We start from the raw sequence: 22303 nt of genomic DNA, 5'->3' as shown, positions 1-22303 counted from the left end.
ATATTGAAAGTCATTGTCCAATATGAGCGTAAAGAGCCTTTTAATATAAAGTATACATTTGAGACGAGGTGTAGTTAAATTGTGGTGATTGTATGATAAATTGCAAGGTTGTCGAACGTGAAATGTCGGCAACTTGTCGCACATTTAGATTTTAAAAACGAAACATATAAGCTATAACTTCATGGTAAGCAGTGTCTCCATCTTTCTTTACGATCGGGAAAAGATTTCACTTATCTGCAAAACAAATGAAAATGATAACAAAATGATATGCAAACTCACAGGATAAAATCAAAAAGACAATATCATGGCAAAAACAGGCGCAAGGGACAAACAACAGTATGCAAAAACACAACATAGAAAAACTAAGACGGAGCAACAAGAGTCCTACGACAAAATCATAATGATGTCATGTGTTTTGGAGCGGTTAGCACTTCATAAACCACAAGAAGCATCCACTTTCCCGTTTATGTTGAATAACCTTCCTAAATTTCACAAATTTGTATGAAAAAATAATCTAACCTCATCCACGAAATTTGTAAAATAGTAAAATAATAGCCTAAGAAAAAAACAAGATATATTAAGTTCCCCCGTACTGTCTTTCAGTGGGCAAAAAGTAACGCCTAAAAGAGTTGTTGGTAACTGTGTAATTATTTAATTTCACTTTCAGATATATTGATGATGTTCTTTCCATAAACAATCCGAACTTTTCTGATTGGGTTCCATTGATATATCCACCAGAACTAGGTATTATAAGAAACAACAGACACGGCTTGCTCTGCCTCATTTTTAGACTTATATCTCAAATTTGACTTACACAGTCATCTCAGTACCAGAATCTATGACAAACGAGACGATTTTAAGTTTGAAATTATAAATTTCCCCTACCTTAGTAGCAATATACCAACTTCACCTGCATATGGGATATATATTTCCCAACTTATTCGATATTCAAGAGCTTGCAGTTCCTACTCAGACTTTGTAAAACGTCACCAGTGTCTGAGTCAAAAGTTGATGAACCAGGAGTATGTCAAAGAACGTCTCGTCCTTTTTCTAAAAAAGTTCATCGGAAGGTACCAAGATCTTGTTGATAAATATTTCGTATCAACTTCACAAATAATCCATGATGGTCTTGATGTATAGATTCTGCGTACTGATGTTATTTATCATCTTAACAACGTATTTTATTCTTCTTTCATTTGTCTTTGTTCTATTATTAATAATACTTTTACTGTTGGATTGTTTTATGTGATATCCTTTTAACGTGGTTCGGTACTTACACATCCCGTCAATGTAATTGTATTGTCTTTCATTTTTTGCTGGTGTGTTTTGTATATGCAACTTTTTGTATTTCTTTGGTTCTTATAACGTGACTCTGTACTTTAAAAGATCCCGTCAGTATGATATTGTTTTATTTTCTGTCATTATGATATATTTCTATTATGAATTACAAAATACGTTAACGTTCCACCGCAAACGTCAAAATTATTCAATCGCGTAGTGGAATGAACTATTTGTGGATTCTTATAAATTCTATATAAATTTTGGACTATTTTAAATCTCGGACTATTTCTGAAATTAATTCTTACATGCTTTTGATTTTTTAACCCTGTATGCTAACATTGCCTATGTGAAATTTTGAAATTGTTTGTATATACATTGAACGACAAATATATGTGACGTATAAAATTTTTTGACTTCAGACATGCGAATCAATGAATGTGTTTGTAGATAGATGTTTTTGTGTTCTTTTAAATTCTTCCTTTTAAAATTGTTACACGATGATGACTGCTATACCCATATTTTGACTATTTTATCTATAATGCCTGTTTAGTTCACGCATCATTGTAAGTATAACGGAATTTGATGAGACTGTTATCAAAATGAGAGGGTTAGCGCTATAAAACCAGGTTTAATCTACCATTTTCTACATTTGAAAATGCCTGTACCAAGTCAGGAATATGACATTTCTTGTCCATTCGTTTTTGATGTGTTTTGTTATTTGATTTTGCCATGTGATTATGGACTTTCCGTTTAGATTTTCCTCTCAGTTCAGTATTTTTGTGATTTTACTTTCTATCCAGACTCCTCTCAGCAGATTCTTACAGGTGTTGAATACATTATACTCAGACTTTTGAAATTCACTCCACTGATGCATGCATTAAATACACTATATCTTGCATTGTTATTGTTATGCAAGACTACACATATTGTGTATCTTGTACTATGTAAATGTATTAAACAGTATTCTTCTAAACCAGCCACTTTATAGACATATGACAGTGCATCATAGAGACTATGAAAGTAAACAAAAATCCTGTTTATGATCCCTTGACCACACACTATTGACAGCCTATTGACATAATTGGCCACAACACTCATTGATATAGGGAGACGATGATAACTCTGGAGGGATTGCGTATGTGTTACAAAGTAAAACTACGAGACAATCAAACTGCTGTGGTTAACTTTCTGATATTTCAAATACACATTTTCATTAATCGCATGTGTTGTCATGGTTTTAATTATCTTATCTCAAATCTATTCCTGTATGCTTCATTTCTCTCGAGAAAAAACAGTGATATGGTCACTGATGATAAAAAAAAAAAGTGGCGATAGGTACCACAGGGACATTCAAACAAGTTGGAAACAAACTTACATCTTCACGGCCAAAAAGGAAAAAGACAATCAGACAAACTATAGTACACAAAACACAGCATACAAAACTAAAGATTGAACAACTCGAAATCTACCACAAATTTGAGGCGGGAAGAGGGGCTGTGGAAGGGTAAGCATATATACTGTCCACATGTGGTATCCGTCATGTTACTCATGTCAGGCGATTGGTAGATGATTAAGTGAATTCAGGGAATCTCAAATATCGACTGAGATGAAGTTCTTTCTTACATCTATATTCATTACGATGGTTGATCAAACACCAGTGATAGAATGACCACCATAACGTTTTCAACTTCTTCATGTTGGCAAATACACAGTATTTGTAGGTACTAGTAGAGTGACTGGTAAAAAGTTGAGTATGCTGCATTGACTTTCAAGTCAGGTATCGTTTTTCCCACAACCCTATCTGAGCCTAGGCTAGAGGATGACACAGCTCTCAACTGCCTGCATATAAGGCTTTGGTTCTAACGGAGCTATTCCGAATGGCTAGGGAAAGATCTTTAAAGAGTTTTGTGTTATTTTTTTCTATTTATTTCCATATAATAAAATCCGAAAAAATAGTTATATTGTGTCAAATTCACGATGTTAAGTCGACACACACTGGAATTTTTAATGACCTTTTCACTTTAGTTTGTAATGTTGTTATTTTAGCAGTTTATTTAACATTGTCATATAAACAGGAAATTTGGCTAGCCATAAAACCATGTTCAACCTGTACCAAGGAATATAGCAGTTGTTATCAAATAGCCCTTTCTGTTTATTTTGGCGTTTTCATTTTTACGATTCTGTGTTTCTGTTGTTTCTATTTTGCTTTTATTGTTGATGTGTTTCCCTCGGTTTCTGTTTGTGACCCAGTTTGTTTCAGTCAAATCGATTTAGGGCTATTGAAGACCATTATACTACTTTTGCCTTTATTCATCTCGGTTATTTTGTAATCATTTGAGAAGCCTCCATCAATGTATTTTTCTTTAGCCCCGATTATTTTTAGGTGAATGTGTTCTTGTAACAGATTTTTCATGGTATCTTTGGTGAAGAGACTCTGTCTTTTCATTGTTGGTGACCTGGTTGTAGGAAACGCTCTTAGTGCAGTATGCTTACTTATAGCACATTGTACCCAGCATGAATATCAAACGACCAATAACAAACGTGTAACATTGCATGGATAATGTTAGATATTTCTAAAGTATCCTGATTTTCTAAATACACAGTCATGTAAAGAAGTGCAATTTATCGTTCTGAATTTTAAATGTCTTAATCAAAAGTTATCGCTTATTCTAAATCATAAAGATATGTTACGCTATTCATCATAGTACTCTAAAAGACTTTTTTTTTTTTTTTATTTTATTTTTCTTGGTGGTATTTTAATTTTTCTGTTCTTTTTTATATTTAGAATATCCACAGTTAATTGAAGTATGAAATAAAAAAAAAACTCTGAACAACAAGACCTAAAATAAGTATTGTTGATATTGGGCGTGGTTTGTATTTTTTAATTACTGTGTTATGAGGAAAACAAACTACCAAACACAATTGATTCTGATGACAATGTTTATTTTAATACCAAGTAAATACAACAAAAGAGAAATGGAGTTGTTCGTTCATCGACTTCAGGCGTCAAATAAATATCCATAAAAAATTATGTTATTTAGTATGCTGATCCTACAAAATACATGATGTTTATTAGCAAATATTGATGTAAAAAAAACAGTGCATTTTGCACACATTTTAAACAACAATAAAACTTTTACATATATTTTTTTGTTATCCCTGATATTGCCAGTTGCTTTTCAAATCATACTTTTACTTATCAATTCAGTATCACCGTTATGTGTACCATTAGACATAATTTACTTATCTATATTCTTTTCAAGTTCTTCTATGTGAATTTAATACAAAAAATACAAAACACTATACGAACTTTGGTGTACGGATTGATAAGATGTCTATTACAAATGTGTTAGGTCCATTGTTCTTATATTAAACTTCACAATATTTCATTAATATAAAATGAAGTTTGACCCCTTGGCGACGCTAATTAAATGTGCAATTATGATGAAAGTTAGCAACTACATGTCATTGTACAGCCTTCAGTTATTAACAACCTATACCGCATATCAAGTCTATGAAGATCCCGAAATGAACAAAATATTTAACTATTTAAAATGATAAAACTGACGGCTAGTTATTTGTATAAAACAAGTTACTATAATAAATGTTCTATTAATAATTATTACATTCTGGCTGTAATGTTACATGTAAATATGTAAAATTTCTGAGAAAAGTTTCGAGTAAATAACATCGACCTTTTGATATTCGATTTGCATGTTTTAATTACCTTATAGTTTTCTGAAAACAATTTTAAGGTAAATTGGCCCTAACTACCAGTTACACTGTAAAAGTTCTACTGTTCATGGTACTATTGTCTAATTAAAATCATTAAATCTTACATGTTATATTTTAATTAAATTTTACACTTCTCTAACTCACCTTTTCCAACAGATCTGCCACCAAATCCACTGCTTACACTTCCTTGAAGAGCAGCTGAAAACGACATAAAGATTATAAATGAAGTAAAAAATTAATAAGAAAAACACAACATCGCGTAGTAACGTTTTATAGGGAAACTGTGTCATACAGATCATTGGATCCACATTTTAGGTTCATCATTAGTTACCGCAGTGGTGTCGTTTGTCTACATCAGACTTATTGTTGGCGTTTAAATTTAAAATGTGATGGCCTAGCCAATCACAAGGTTTAAAAGAAGTTCAACTCTACCCCCAACCCCAATCCGCTACAAAGGATGAGTAAAAAAGGGAAATCTTATTAAAGTCAGTGTTGATGAATTGATTAAGGATTAACCGCACTTTTAAAATAGAATAATACCGTTCGTTCATATAATTATAAAATAAAATTGAGAAAGGAAATGGTGAATATGTCAAAGCGACAACCACCCGACCATAGATCAAACAACAGCCGAAGGCAACCAATGGGTCTTCAATGTAGCGAGAATTCCCGCAACCGTTGGTGTCCTTCAGCTGGCCCCTAAAATATGCATAATAGTACAGTGATAATGGACGTCATACTAAACTCCGAATTATACACAAGAAACTAAAATTTAAAATCATACAAGACTAACAAAGGCCAGAGGCTCCTGACTTGGGACAGGCGCAAAATTGCGGCGGGGTTAAACATGTTTATGAGATCTCAACCCTCCCCCTATACCTCTAGCCAATGTAGAAAAGTAAAAGAATAACAATACGCACATTAAAATTCAGTTCAAGAGAAGTCCGAGTCTGATGTCAAAAGATGTAACAAAAGAAAATAAATAAAATGACAATAATACATAAATAACAACAGACTACTAGCAGTTAACTGACATGCCAGCTCCAGACCTCAATTAAACTGATTGAAAGATTATGTCTTCATCATATGAATATCAGGTACAATCCCTCCCGTTAGGGGTTTAGTATCATACTATCATAAAATATATGAGAAGAACATAACCCGTGTCATGCCAACAACTGTTTTTTTTAGAAATAAATGTGTTTAGTTCCGATGCAAAGACCCTATCAGTGAATCAATGTTAAAGCCAAAATATGCAATCTTTAATGACCTGACAACAGTATCGTAACTATATCCCCTTTTAATAAGTCTATTTAAAGGTTTTGTTAGTTTCTGAGGAGAATACTGACATTTTTATGCTTTATAAAGAATATTTCCATAAAATTTTGGATGTGAAATACCTGAACGTATAAGATGTCTGCATGTTGAGTTATATTTACGAATTATTTCCTTATACCGGTAATAAAATTTAGTAAATGTTTTGACCAGTTTGTGATATCGAAAACCCTGGTGTAATAATTTTTCAGTAATACATAAATTTCTCTCGCTAAAATCTAATACATTGTTACATACACGAGCGAATCGTACAAGTTGAGATATATAAACACCATAAGATGGTGACAAGGGAACGTCACCATCTAAAAATGGATAATTAACAATAGGAAATGAAAAATCATCTCTTTTATCATAAATTTTTGTATTAAGCTTCCCGTTTATGATATAGATATCAAGATCGAGGAAAGGGCAGAGGTCATTGTTATCATTAGCTTTATTTAAAGTAAGTTCTACAGGATAAATTTCTTTAGTATACATACTGAAGTCGTCATTATTTAGAGCCAATATATCATCCAAATATCTAAAAGTATTGTTAAATTTTTGTATCAAATGTTGTTTTGATGGGTCTTTGCTAATTTTAGTCATAAATTGTAACTCATAACAATACAAAAACAGGTCCGCAATAAGTGGTGCACAGTTAGTCCACATTGGAATTCCAATAACTTGACGATATACGGAATCTCCAAAGCGAACAAAAATATTATCAAGTAAAAATTCAAGTGCATAAATAGTATCAAAGCATGTCCAATTGACATAGTTCTTTTGTTTATTGCTACTAAAAAATGATCTAAAAGAGTTTGAACATATGTACTCGCATTCCGACTTTTTAAATGCCCAGTTAATTAGGGATGTGAATTTTTTCTTAATAAGAATATGAGGCAAAGTGGTATATAGGGTAGAAAAATCAAAACTTTGAACAGATTCAAAATCACCAATATATGCATGCAATTTATCAAGTACTTCCAACGAGTTTCGCTTCGCAAAATTTTATATTATAGAGATCATGTTTATATATGTTCTTTTAACTTTTTACCTGGTGATGAGATATAAGACTGACCTTGAAGATTTGCACTACTGATTCCTCCTGCACCCCCTCCAATACCACCTCTTAGTCCACCAGAAATTCCACCACTTAATCCTCCTGAAAGTCCTCCGCTCAAACTGCCTGCTCCTACGATACGTCCGATATTTCCACACTTTGTGCACTGAATCCACTTCCGAATTGACCAGCAAATCCGCTACTTCCTACTCCAGTTCCGAATTCAGATCTGCCAACAGACTCAGCAAATCCACCGTCAATTTGTCCAACAAAGTTAGATCCAGCACCACCAGTGAATCCACCTCCTACTCCACCACCAATTCCTCCACTGATTCCACCACTGATTCCACCGCTCAAACTTGCTGCTAAGGTATTGGCGGAGATGGTTTGTTGAAGAGTAGAGATGTAGGAAATCAATCTGAGGTAGGCACTAATGCTGATTGAGATAGATCTTCCGGCACCAACACCACTAATTCCACCTCCCAAATTTCCACTAAGAGCACCAGCCAGAGAACCTGAAATACCACTGCTGCCAATACCGCTTCCTAGACTACCTCCCAAATTTCCGCTTAAAGCAGCGTTGAGAGAGCTAGATAGTGCACTACCGCCGAGACCACCTCCTAGACTCCCTCCCAAATTTCCACTTAGCGCACCAGCAAGAGAACTAGATATTCCACTGCCTCCAAGACCACCTCCGATGCCTCCTGCCAAGTTTCCACTTAAAGCAGCATTGAGTGAACTGGATAGTCCACTGCCGCCTAAGCCACCTCCAATATTACCTCCCAAATTTCCATTTAGAGCAGCATTGAGAGAATTGGATACATCTACGCCTCCACTTCCACTTCCGATGCCACCACCCAAGTTTCCGCTAAGAGCACCACGGAGAGAACTAGAAAGTCCACTTCCGAAGCTACCTCCAACATTTCCGCCAATAGATCCATCAATTGATCCACTGATAGATCCACCTACTGAAATAATAAATGATAGCAAACCAAATTTAGTTTTATAATAAATTTGTATGATCTTCCAGTAAATTTGCTGTCACTTTTTTTTAAACTTTCTTTCTAACTATCTTTTGTTATAGATATTGTGATTAGAATTGGTGCCATATTTGTATAATTATCCTTTTTGCGATTATACTTTACAGACAAGATGATTATTAAAATCTAAAATTATTTCTCACTTCATAAGAAAGATCGGTTCTTAGACGTTATATCAGGGACTTATGTTCCACTTTTATACAAACGTATCCCAAAAATAAAATTCGCATTTGTTTATACAGACCGTGCGTTCCAATTGTATACAACTTGATCTAAGCGAAAACATTCCTGTACCTAAGTATTTACATTAAGATATAAAAAAAGAGTTAATTTTTGTTCTGACATTTGGGAGTAGACTATATTTGAGAGTATGTGAAACCGTTAAAATTTGGAAAACGGAAACCTTTTGTAGCGTCACGTTACGTTCAGTCCTGTAGAGTTTTACGTTCTTTAAACGTTATGGATTCCTGCCACAAGAAACTGAGGATTCTGTAATTGCCAAGTTGGAAGGTTAAAGACCAGGTAGGCTAAATTTTTATTATTTATCAATTCATATACTTAGTTCTTGTTTGTGCACTGTATATATAAGCCCTTGGGCGTTCACCAAACCATAATCAATCATTAACCTAAGTAATTTTAAATTTGTCATAAAAATGAATTAAGTCTCAGATTGAATGTGAACTAAGATTATCTGAAATTAATATTATTCTTTTTTTAAAGAACTATTCCAGCAGCTAACTATAGATTACAAAAACACTTAAAATAATATTCAAACTTATTAGAATTAATAGAATAATTGCCAAAAATTATTGTCTTTTGTTTGGTGAAATAGAGCGGAAATCATATTATTTAAATCAAAACAACCTACCTCCTCTACTGCCGCCATATCTGGGTACAGCATTTGCAAAGGCAACGGAGACTAGGAGAACGGTTATCAAAGTATTCATCCTGCCTGTAATGGATTCATATATATTAAGGAAAATATGACAACAGGTAAAAATAATTGGTGTTATTTAATATAATTCAATATGCATTAAAAAGATTATACTGGAATCTACACCCCACCCCACACCATCTATTGCATTACACAAAAGGAAAAACAATATCGAACAAGGTATCAATTTAATTTGACATAAAAATAACATTCAGCTAAACTTCATGAATGATTTCGGAACATTAACGTGACGTCATACAAAATGGAATCTTCTAACTGAAAGCTATGGTTTCGACATTACATGTTAACCTGTGAAAAGATTGTTCCATAAAATTGCTGAAAGGAAAAAAAGAATATTCTTCTGATTTGCGATAGCTGTCTATGTTTTTTTTAGCATTACATAAAACTTCATGTTTACAATGTGAAGTGTGGTATAATACACGTAATTTGATTGGACCACTGATCAGATTCTACAATAGATCAAATTTCACCGGCTGTCTATGAACAAAGTGTAGTAGACAGTCGAGAACCAGCTTATAAAAAAGTTATGAATAACTGTCGTTGATAAAGGTAATTCAAGATGCACAGGGGGAAAAAGTATAAATAAAATGCTGAGATATCATTAGTGTCATTATATATCATCAAATGTTTATAATAAAATTAACGGTACCAATTTTCTTGCACCAGATGCGCATTTCGACAATACATGTCTCTTCAGTGATGCTCGAGGCCAAAATATTTGAAATCCAAAGCTTATATAAAAGATAAAGAGCTATAATCCAAAAGGTCCAAAAAGTATAGCCAAATCCGTGAAAGGAATCAGAGCTTTGCATGAGGGAGATACATTCCTTAATTATAATAATTTCTATCATTTTGTAACAGTAAATTTTAATAACACAAAAAATCCGTATTTTCATGCCAGTACCGAAGTACTGGCTACTGGGGTGGCGATACCCTCGGGGACTAATAGTCCACCAGCAGAGGCATCCACCCAGTGGTAGTAATAAAATTAACGGTACCAATTTTCTTGCACCAGATGCGCATTTCGACAATACATGTCTCTTCAGTGATGCTCGAGGCCAAAATATTTGAAATCCAAAGCTTATAATGTCCAGCTATTTTTAATATATTACTTAACTCGAGCTTATAACTGTTAATCTTAAATAGTTATACCTGGTTTCTGTCTTTAGATGGTATCAATGGTATCAATGGTATGTATAAATGATCAGCTATTTCTCTCTTTTATACAGCTGTGTAAACGTGCTTTCCGCATTCTTGATTGAACATTAATGTTGACCTTGATGTATAGAATTTGATTTTCGTAGTAAATTTGATGTTAAGGACACTAGTCATTCTCTATTTAAAACACTTAGTTTTTAAACTAATGTGAAACGTTATTTCAAAAACCACAATTTAAATTTTACATCTGCTTACATGACAATTTATTGATAAATATGAATCAGACAGTTTTATTTGCCATTTCGCACATTTTCCTAAAATAATACTATAAAATATTACGGCATATGTTCATTTATTCATTGTGATGCAATGTAATTTGAAATTGATGTGTAATTACTGGTCGTCGACATATATTTGGAAGGGGTATATGCCACAGTCTATCGGTTTGTTACTTAAGTAATGCCGGCGTCCCTCATTGCCGTATAGACCGGCGTGCACCAAACGTACGGAGAAAATTGACAAAGTCGGTATATGTTAGTTGCACGCCAGAGGAACACTAAGCAATCGTTAAACGCGCGTTGCATAAGTTTGAAGTGCGTCAAAATAGGTATACGTTTGGTGAACGCTACAACTCGAGGAAATTTTTATGCAGCATAAAAATTTTCATCCAGCTCAAGCGTGTCTAGCATATACCTGTACGGTACACGCACGTTATACATACGCTACAAGCGCGTTTAACGCGCTACAGATAAATTTTACAACTATAAATAACATGTTCAATAAATTTTACACATGCTTTTAAATAACTGGATATTTAGCTAATAATGTCTTTTTTAGATTAATACGGTCTTGGATCTCAAAAGGTTTAGTATCTGTGTCCCTGTTAAAAATACAGCGTTTCGAAAAGCAAGAGATTTTTATAGAGTAAAAACCTTTTTGTTCAAACATCCAAAATGCTTGCAATTTAAAACAAAAATTAGCATTTAAGCGTTCATGATTACCTTATAATGGGAATTACTATCGTAATTTTAACAACTTTCGATATTCAAAGTTAGAATGAAAAAAGAGCTTAACAGACAAGTCATGCTTCAACATTTACATAGCATTGTAACGACTGGTCTCTTGTGGTTGCATAAATACTGGAAGAGCTTTCACGATGTCACTCAAGAATGCCTTCAAAACCTGCTGTCTTCTTTTTCAGATCTTATATTGTTGGACTATATTGATTATATAAAATGTTATAATTGTAAGATGTATATGTATTGTTTATTCTCATTATTAGTCATGTATGTATGTTTGTAAACCATTGTTCCATATCGACGGAAAGTGCTTTTTTATCAAGTACATATTTGAAATCAAGGTATATTTAAATTGTGGCGATTGCACTGTATCGTCCAGGGTTGTCAAAGAGGAAATGTAGTGAATTTGCCACATATTAAGTTGTTTAACTAGTGACATAAATGTTATAACTACATGTTAAGCATTATCTTTATCTTCCCTTTCGATCGAGAAAAAATACACTGATCTGCAAAGAGAGATGCCAAAAGAAACAAAATGGTATGCAAAATCATTAGTAAAAAACGAAGTGACAATGTCACGGCAAAAAGCACTAATGGCTTTTAAGAGCCTTTGTCGCTCATCTTGATCAATGTGCATATTCAACAAAGAAAACTCACCAACATTGGAGGTGAGAATAGAATTCATGAAAAATTCTGTTTTGATGATCTTTTATTGCTGATCATTAAGTCTGTTCAGATTCTCTCTGTCTTTTGTAGTTTAAATCAAAACACAAAACAGAGTAAAAAAAAATCCTTATTTAAGGGGCTGGGTAGTCAATCCTATAACAAATAACAGACTACCATCTATAGGTTGCAATTTTGTAAATATTGAAAATGCATTTTCCCATAGGAACTCCTTTTACGGATAAAACTGTATCATTTTTACTATGAAGTTTTGAAAAAAATCATATCCTAGAATGGAAAGTTCGTATGCGCTACTACTTTTTTCAAAGGTCAAAATATAGGGCTGTGCGGCATATTTTCAACGTTTATATGCCCCGAATTCCACGAGTCTAAACTAACGCTAAATTTCATAAATATCCCTACCTCAACTGTAGGGTTACCACAGACTTCAATATAAACAATATTCACATGTATATTTGTTAGACTCAGATTGACGTCCGGTCTCTAATCGACGTCCGTTCCTCAAATTGACGTCCAAATCTGGCGTCACATTCTCAAATCGACGTCCAAAATTTTGATCCTCTAATCGACGTCCAATGTGACGTCATGTATTGCCTAAACGACGTCTGATAGATTGCAGTCTTCTCTAATCGATGTTCAATATCAATAACTAATGAAATAACAAATTACTGTACTTACACTTATACATGTACATGCATAGGACGTTGATTGATTTTGAAATTTTCAAATACGAAATTAACGACGAATTTTGGTCTGATTTGTAGGGTTCCTATAAGAACCTAATTTTCAAACAGTAATATGTACTTTCAAAAGAGATTTTCTTCAAACCAAAATAGGTAGCTTGCATAATGATATTTATCTTGATAGAAACTAATCCAGTCGATCTAAGTGGCAGAATTTCATTCATATTCAAATTGATAAATGACATGTGAGTGTACATCAATGAGATCCCGACGACAAAGAAAACAAAACGACATATAGAGAGCAACATTCAGTCTTCAACATTGGACAAAATAAAGAAGTGAAGCCAACTGTTTTGAGAGTATTATAATTTGGACGCTGTAAGATATCTTTTAACAAATTTATAGTTTTATACCTGCAGTAAAACACATACAAAATATATTGGCTTTATGTTTTTATGTTGTGCTATTACACCACTGTTCCAGTTCAGTGTTACGCGCTCAAAAACATGTTTTACCAAGCTAAATATTTGATGTGCCTGTAGTCCAGTAGATTTCCTTGGTCTGTCATATTTGTTTTTCATAATTGTTTTCTTATAAGTAAGCCGTTAGCGTTCAGTTCTAATTGTTTTGCATGTTTCTTGACATGGCCTGTAATTGCCGACTTTATCGTTGTTGAAGGACGTACGACTGATTATAATTGCTACACCACTTCGTTAAAACTCTAATGCATAGCTGTCGCATTGGCAATTACGCCATATCTTATTGGGTTTTTTTTTCAATAATCTCTTTAACTACCTAAAAATTGATATAGCAGTCAGTAAACATCGGTAATAAATTTAGAAAAATATTTTTTTAATATATTTTATTTGTCACATATGATTATTACGCCGTCGAGGAGACGTCGAACCATTTCTTCTATGTTGACGTATTCAGACAATAGGAATAGCTCAACATTCTGATCATTTTTGCTACAGTCAGATTTCTAACGGTTTTCAAATTAATAGGCAAATCTTGCATTTCACCCCTTTTGTTTAAACTAGATGCCCTAACAATGAGCGCTGCCAAATTTTGTTAATTGCGACACAGAAGAGAAGTTTTTTTTAAAGTTAATTAACGGACGACTACGACGATGGACGACGAACGTCAAATGATGAGAAGACCTCATTTGGCCCATTTAGTGTCATGGATTTAAATCATCTTATTTTAAAATCTTTTCCCGTGGAGCTGAATCTGCTTACCCTTCCGGAGTACATGGGATCACCACCAGTTTTTTGGTGGGGTTCGTGATACTTAGTCTTTAGTTTTCTATGGTGTGTCTTGTATACTAATATTTGTCTGTTTGTCTTTTTATTTTTTAGCCATGGCGCTGTTAGTTAAGTTTCTATCTCTGAGCTTGGCTGTCCTTCTGAAATCTTTCGTCCCTCTTTTTTCTTCAGCAAAGCAGTGTTATGGTGAGGGATGGTGATCGATTTAAATTTGCCTAATTGAAGTCGTGGACATCTCAAATGTCGACGTTGATGAAGGATTTTATTACATTTATATTCATTACGATGGCAGATCTAACTCTTGTGAATTACTGTTATGACTCACCAATTGCAACATACTGTTTCCAACTTCTACATAAAAGAAAATACACAGTATGTGCAGTTATTTAAGAAAAATTGCGAATTAGTATGTGTTTTGTGCGTACCAGTAGAGTGACTTCTAAAATTCTGAGTAATCAGCATTGGCTTCCAAGTCAGACATTGTTTTCTTACAAACCTGAAAATAGCTTGGGCAAATCATTATATTACCGCTCTTAAAGTGGTTGTGGTGTCTTAATTAAAATGTATAGTATTTTTTGATAATTTGCAAAATTAAGTTTTCAACAAGTTTTTTTTTCAAAAGTATGATAAAAAGTTGGTTTTTTTACGTTACAGGTTGTGCAAATTTGTCTGATTTTGTATAGATTACGCATGGAAAATCCAATTTTGTGAGATAAAAAGAAAACCACACCATATAATATAAAAAAGAAGATGTGATATGATTGCCAATGAGACAACTATCCACAAAAGACCAAAATGACACAGACATTAACAACCATAGGTCACGGTACGGTCTTCATACATGTAACCACAAAAGACCAAAATGACACAGACATTAACAACTATAGGTCACCGTACGGCCTTCATAGAATATTAAGATAAAATTTGAAAAGATAGCTCTCATAAAATGCTTTCAGATAAGAAAAAGAAAAAATGGGTCACCAGACTTCATTTCTTGCTACATATTAAAAAAGGTAAATTCAAAGTTAGATATTAGATATGATAAAACACTAAAATGTAATATTAACATTAAGAGTCTTACACATAAATTACATACTACTTTCAAAATTTGCACAATTTATTAAAGGTCTAGACCAATCATTATCTGCTACTTCAAAATCCAATATGGAGGAAGACACCTGAGCCATCCTAACAGCAAGTCTATAAGGCCTTTGGGTCTACGCAAAGCTAGTCAATTTGTTCGGGAAATATCTTGATAGTTTTTGGGTGCTTTTCTGTATCGTTTCAATTTGCTAAAATCTGGATGCATTGTGATTATTTGTTAAATTTACAATGCTAAATCAACTTACACTTTGTGCCTTATATCTTGATTAACATCTAGAAATTGACAATGAGGGTCGATTGAAAACAAAACTTTACGACAAAAGAGATGATGTCAGCTTCCCAATTATGAACTTTCCATTTCTATGTAGCAACATTCCAGCCGCGCCTGTATACGGAGTATATATCCCCCAATTTATACGATATTCCCGGGCTTGTATTTCCTATATTGATTTCCTTGATAGCGGGTTGCTGCTCACAAGGAAGCTATTACACCAAGGGTTCCAAAAAATGTTTTAATTGTAGATCTTGTCTTACTGAACACTTTTGCTTTTTTAAGTTTCTATTTCTATTTTTAAGAAAAAGGCAAAAACTCAAAACATTGGTAAAAATCATCATCAAAGGGCAATTATTCTAATAAGGAGTCGGCTGACGATTTTGACAATGCAAACTTATTTGTATTTTTTTTTCGTTGCTGATAATTTTTGCAATTTAATGTTTCTTTATATTTGTTATATGAAGTTGTCTGATATTTTTGACGTATATAGACAATAGGTTGAACATTTTTGCTCTATTCATAACGGTTTTCAAAATGATAGACAAAACTTGCATTCTACCTCCTAATCTTATTTTAGCCTGCCCGGCAATGCTGGTTGCCAGGCGAAGGTCATCCCACACAATTTTAGAGTAGATACCCCATAATGATTGTGGCCAAGTTTGTTTAATTTTGCTCCACATGAGAAAATTTGCAAAAGTTAACGGATGACGGAAACGTCGGACGACAGACGTCTAGTGATGAGAAAAACAAACATGTCCAAATGGGCAAGGTGAGCTAAAACGAGCATAAGATGAATAACAGTATACAAAACACAACGTAGAAAAACTGCACCACAAGTAGCATCCACCTGTTTATTCTGAATTACCTTCCTTTATTTAATAAATTTGTCTAACCTTACTCGCGAGAATTGGACAGGAATTAGAAAATAGCCTTAGGGAAAAAAGTTTCTCGTATTGAGTATGTATTCATCAAAAATAGAACTATTTAACATTCTAGCTACTGTGGTTAGGACTCAGGATATAGGATATTTCAAATACACGTTTTCAAAGAGATCGCATTTGCTGTCCTGGCTTGAAATTTTCCTGTTTGGTTCTTTCCTCTGGAGACCAAGTATTGTTGTGGTCATAATGGTAATCGATTGAAATCTGCCTAACTGTGGTGGATTTGAATGTTGATTGTGATGAAGGTCTTTCGTACATTAATGTTCATTACGATTGCTGATCTCACATTTGTGAATGACTGTTCTGACTCAGCAGCATATCGTTTTCAACTTCTGCATAGAAGTAAATACATAGTTTGAGCATTGTGTGCAAGATAATTGTGAAATAAGATGTATTTTGTAGGCACACGATAAAACAGCTCTCAACTGAATGTCTATAAGGCTTTAGTTCTATTCAGAGGGCTCAGGATATATCTTGATAGAGTTTAGGGTTATTTTTTTCTATTCATTTCCCTTTTCGTAATAAATAGTGATAGTTTGTCCAATTAACGATGTTTAGTCACCAACACTTGAGTTTTTAATGACTCTTTTCTCTTTACATGCTTCATTTTGTAATGTTTTCATTTTAGCAGTGTTTGTATCTTAAACTTTGTAGTTGTTATGGCTTTCAAACTTTTTACATCTGAGCATAGTTTTGTGTGGACGTAGCGCGCGTCTGGCGTATAAAAATATTTTGTAACCTGTTACCTTTTGATGGCTATTATTTGTTTGTTTCTCTGTTCTATATTTTCTCCCATTTCTCTGTTTATTTATTGTAACCCTGTTGTGTAATGTTGTCAGTTTAATGTTATTATTAACACTGCCATTAAAGCGGGAGGTTTGGTATGCCACAAAACCAGGTTCAACCCACCATGTTTTATAAAATGCCCTCTACCAAATCATGAAAATGGCCATTGTTACATTATATATCGTTTCTGGGTGTGATACATTTCGGTGTTGTGTCGTAGTTCCCTTATATTTGATACGTTTCCCTCAGTTTTAGTTTGTAACCCGCATTTGTTTTTTCTCTATCGATTTATGAATTTTGAACAGCGGTATACTACTGTTGCCTTTATTTGGAACATTGCCTCATAAGCGGAAAATTATTTTTGTAGCTAAAAACCAGGTTCAAACTACCATTTTTCTTAAAATAACCTGTATCAAGTCAGGAATATAGCAGTTGTTATCAAGTAGTTCGTTTCTGTGTATTTTTGAGTTCGTTATTTTATTTGTTTGTGGTTTGGTGTTTATGTTGTTTAGTTTTTCAATCTTATTATTGTTCTGTTTCACTCGGTTCTGAACTTGGAAAGTCTTAATCATTTGGACGTGATTAATATTTTGAAATTACTGTATTATGAGGGAAAATAACTTTTGAAGACAAGTGATTCTGATGACAATGTTTATTCTAATACCAAGTAAATACAACTAAAGAGAAATGGAGTTGTTCGTTCATCGACTTCAGGCGTCAAATAAATATACATAAAAAGATATGTTATTTAGTAAGCTGATCCTACAAAACAAATAGTATATCTAATTGAAAAATCTATTACATTTTGCATACACATTTAACAAAAAATAAACATAGATTACACTTTCAAATAGAGTTTGACCCTGAATGGGCGAGACCAATTAAATGTACGCTGTAATTGATCACTTTTCCTATTTGAGCATATTATGAATCAGAAGATAAAGGATTGGAAACGAATCAATTCGCCATCGTCAGACACCAAAGCACATGGAAATAAGCGACAAAGGACCTTCAATTGTGACCAATTACATATCGTATTTAGTAATATTAAATACCTAAAAATGAAAATTGTAAAACTATTCAAACTAGAAAACCGACGGTTTGTGTTATGTTAAAAAAGACTGTAATATTATATTTTATACGAATCATTACATTCTGGTTGTTAGGTAAAGATGTAAAATTTCGGAAAAAGTTTTAGAGTAAATTACAAAGACTGTTTGATAATAGAATTGTAGGTTTTAGTTACTTTCGTGTTTTTTTCTTAGTGACTAAAAAAACATTAGGTAAATTAGCCCTAACTATCGAGTACACTGTACATGTTACTATTGTATTATTAAAATCATTATATCTATCTTTTTATATCTTAAACTTGTTAAAAAGCTTACCTTTTCCAACAGATCTGCCACCGAATCCACTGCTTACGCTTCCTTGAAGAGCAGCTGAAAACAGCATACAGATTATAGATGAAGTTATAAAGAATAATACATACACAGCAACGCGTAGTTTTACTCAATGGGAAATCTGTTATACAGCAGATCATTATTTACACATTTCAGGTTCGTAATAAGTTACACTAGTGCTGACATAAGAATTATCAATGGCTTCCAATGCAAGGCAATCACATGGTTTAACTGTACCCCCGACCCCATTCTACTAAAAAGGGGAAAAACAAAGGAAATTGTATGCCATCTTAAGTCGATGTTTATGAAATTATTAATGTTATTCACAAGCAAACATCCTTAATGAAATGTTTTGTATATTTCCCTTCTAATACCTTTCCTTCATATTAAGTATCGCATCTCAAAATTTCATATTTAAGAATTCCTGTTTAAATTTGTTTAACTTTTCTACATAGAATACTGACCTTGAAGGCTAGCACTGCTGATTCCTCCTGCACTACCTCCAATACCACCTCCTAGACCACCAGAAATTCCACCACCACTCAATCCTCCGGAAAGTCCTCCACTTAAACCGCCGGCTCCTCCCATACCTCCGATATTTCCACTTTGTGCACTAAATCCACTTCCGAATTGTCCACCAAATCCGCTGCTTCCTACTCCAGTTCCGGATCCAGATCTGCCAACAGAACCAGAAAATCCACCGTCAAATTGTCCACTGCTTACACTTCCTTGAAGAGCAGCTGACAACGACATAAAGATTATAAATGAAGTTAAAAAGAATAATAGAAACACAACAACGCGTAATTTTACTCAATGGGAAAACTGTGGCAAACAGCAGATCATTGCTTACACATTCCAGGTTCATTATTAGTTACGCCAGTGCTAACGTTCGTCTACATAAGAATTATCAATGGCGTCCGATTCAAGGCATTCACATGGTTGAACTGCACCCCAACCCCCATCCCTGTAAAAAAGAAAAAAAAGAACGAGGGAAATCGTACTCTATCTTCAGTCGATATTTATTAAATGATTAATGTTATTTACAGCACTTAATAAAATGTTTTGTTTATCTTTTCTAATATCGTTCCTTCATACATATTAAGTATCGCAAAATTTCATATTTAAGAATTCCTGTTTTTTACTTGTTTAACTTTTTTACATAGAATACTGACCTTGAAGGCTAGCACTGCTGATTCCTCCTGCACCACCTCCAATACCACCTCCTAGACCACCAGAAATTCCACCACCACTCAATCCTCCGGAAAGTCCTCCACTTAAACCGCCGGCTCCTCCCATACCTCCGATATTTCCACTTTGTGCACTAAATCCACTTCCGAATTGTCCACCAAATCCGCTGCTTCCTACTCCAGTTCCGGATCCAGATCTGCCAACAGAACCAGCAAATCCACCGTCAAATTGTCCAGCAAAGTTAGATCCAGCACCACCAGTTAATCCAGCTCCTACTCCACCACCAATTCCTCCACTGATTCCACCACTGATTCCACCGCTCAAACTTGCTGCTAAGGTATTGGCAGAGATTGTTTGTTGAAGAGCAGAGATGTAGGAAATCAATCTAAGGTATGCACTAATGCTGATGGAGATAGATCTTCCGGCACCAACACCACTAATTCCACCTCCCAAATTTCCGCTAAGAGCACCAGCCAGAGAACCTGAAATACCACTGCCGCCAATACCGCTTCCTAGACTACCTACCAAATTTCCGCTTAAAGCAGCGTTGAGAGAACTAGATAGCCTACTACCGCCGAGCCCACCTCCTAGACTACCTCCCAAATTTCCGCTTAGAGCACCAGCAAGAGAATTAGATATTCCACTGCCTCCAAGACCACCTCCAATGCCTCCGGCCAAGTTTCCATTTAAAGCAGCGTTGAGTGAACTAGATAGTCCACTGCCGCCGAACCCACCTCCTAGACCACCTCCCAAATTTCCACTAAGAGCAGCATTGAGAGAGTTAGATACATCTACGCCTCCGATTCCGCTTCCAATGCCACCACCCAAGTTTCCGCTAAAAGCACCACGGAGAGAACTAGAAAGTCCACTTCCGAAGCCACCTCCAACATTTCCGCCAATAGATCCATCAATTGACCCAATGGTTGATCCACCTACTGAAATAATTCATACAACTATATTAAATGATAAAAAAACATATTTTGTTGTTTAGAGAATTTTTATGATTTTCTAGTTAAATTTACAGTCATTTTTCTATAAACTTTCTTTGTCTTTTGTTATCGATATTGTAAATAAAATTGGTTCCATATTTCTATAAATATCCTTTTTGTGATTATATTTTACAGACGAGATGCGTATTATCATCTAAAATTATTTCTCGCTTCATATGACAAATCGGTTTTTAGACGTAATATCAGGGACGTCTACAAACTTATCCCAAAATAAAATCTGAATTCGTTTATACAGATTTGTATAGAACTAAATCCAAGCGAAACAATTACCATACCTAAGTATTTACAGTAAGATATAATAAAAAGAGTTGAGAATATCTTTATTCTGACATTTGGAGGTAGCCTATTTTTGAAAGTTCTACCAAGAGTATGTTAAATCGTGTACATTTGAAAAACGGCGCTTTTGTAGTGTCACGTTACGTGACACAGTAACGTGCATTTAGTCTTGGAGAGTTCACCGCTCTTTACACGTAATAAATTCCTTTTCCACAACAAACTGAGGAATCCGTAATTGCACAGTTAGAAGTTTAAAGACCAGGTTGGTTTGTTTTTTGTAATTTATCCCTTCATGTACTTAATTCTTGTTCTTGCTTGTACTATGTGTGCATGATATATAAATATAAGCCCTTGGACGTTCAACAGACCATCCACAATCGTTAATCTAAGTCATGAAAGATTCGTCATGAAAATGAATCAAGTCTGAGAATGAATATCATATTGTCGAAAATCAATATTAATTGTTTTTAAGAATTATTCCAGCAACTAATTATAGATCACCAAAATACTTAAAATAATATTCAAACAAATTAGAATAAATAGAATCATTGCCCAAAAAGGTATTGAATGTAATCCCTTTTGAATTTGTCCTATATTTTGTGAAATATAGCGAAAATCATATAATGTAAATGAAAACAACTTACCTCCTTTGCCGCCGCCATATCTGGGTACAGCATTTGCAAATGCAACGGACACTAGGAGTACGGTTATAAATGTATTCATCCTGACTGTAATAGATTAAAAATAATAAGGAAAATCTGACAAAAAGTATAAATAGTTCTTGTTTTCAATTCAAGATGCATTGAGAAAAACAAATATGAATAATAATGTTGAGATATATAACCAGTGTTATCATATGTCACTAAATATTTATAAATGTGAAGCATTGTTCAAGATATTTACTCGAGAGTATAATTATTAATTTGAAATGGTTATACCTGGTGTTCTATCTCTCGATGATATCAATGGTACGTATAAATGATCAGCAATCATTCTCTTTTATACATCTGTGTAAACGTGCTTTCCGCATTCTTGCCTGCACATTAGTGTTGACCCTGATGTATAGAAATTTATTTTTTTCTAGTAATGTTTGATGTTTTTCACACTAGTCATTCTACATTCATAATACT

The 22303-nt window shown here is 34.0% G+C and overlaps 1 protein-coding gene across 3 annotated transcripts; it reads right to left on the bottom strand.

The window, feature by feature from the left end:
• Positions 1-4203: 4203 nt before the first annotated feature.
• On the bottom strand, positions 4204-22230 carry LOC139519575 (uncharacterized). Of its 3 annotated transcripts, none has more exons than XM_071311744.1 (6): positions 22112-22230; positions 21818-21901; positions 19872-20822; positions 19164-19439; positions 18685-18738; positions 4204-4332 (listed from the first exon to the last, which is right to left on the bottom strand). In XM_071311744.1, the coding sequence occupies exons 1-6, from the start codon at positions 22164-22166 to the stop codon at positions 4319-4321; spliced, it is 1434 nt and encodes a 477-aa protein (XP_071167845.1). In that variant the 5' UTR covers positions 22167-22230; the 3' UTR covers positions 4204-4318. The 3 variants fall into 3 exon arrangements, with proteins under 3 accessions (XP_071167845.1, XP_071167844.1, XP_071167843.1); XM_071311743.1 differs by lacking the exon at positions 18685-18738 and adding an exon at positions 5161-5214; XM_071311742.1 differs by lacking the exon at positions 4204-4332 and adding an exon at positions 17937-18061.
• Positions 22231-22303: the final 73 nt, after the last annotated feature.

The sequence above is a fragment of the Mytilus edulis genome, chromosome 4 (assembly GCF_963676685.1).
Source record: "Mytilus edulis chromosome 4, xbMytEdul2.2, whole genome shotgun sequence".
NCBI lineage: Eukaryota > Metazoa > Mollusca > Bivalvia > Mytilida > Mytilidae > Mytilus > Mytilus edulis.
Note: the sequence above shows the minus strand (reverse complement) of the source record. Positions and strands in the feature narration are given on the sequence as shown.

Excerpts from the sequence above, each read along its gene's own strand:
- LOC139519575 (XM_071311744.1), bottom strand. The coding sequence starts at position 22,166 with ATGATTGCTGATCATTTATACGTACCATTGATATCATCGAGAGATAGA. Across the intron at positions 20,823-21,817 it reads ATATGGCGGCGGCAAAGGAG|TAGGTGGATCAACCATTGGG; the intron begins GTAAGTTGTTTT and ends GAATTATTTCAG. Across the intron at positions 18,739-19,163 it reads CAGCAGTGCTAGCCTTCAAG|CTGCTCTTCAAGGAAGCGTA; the intron begins GTCAGTATTCTA and ends TGCTGTTTTCAG.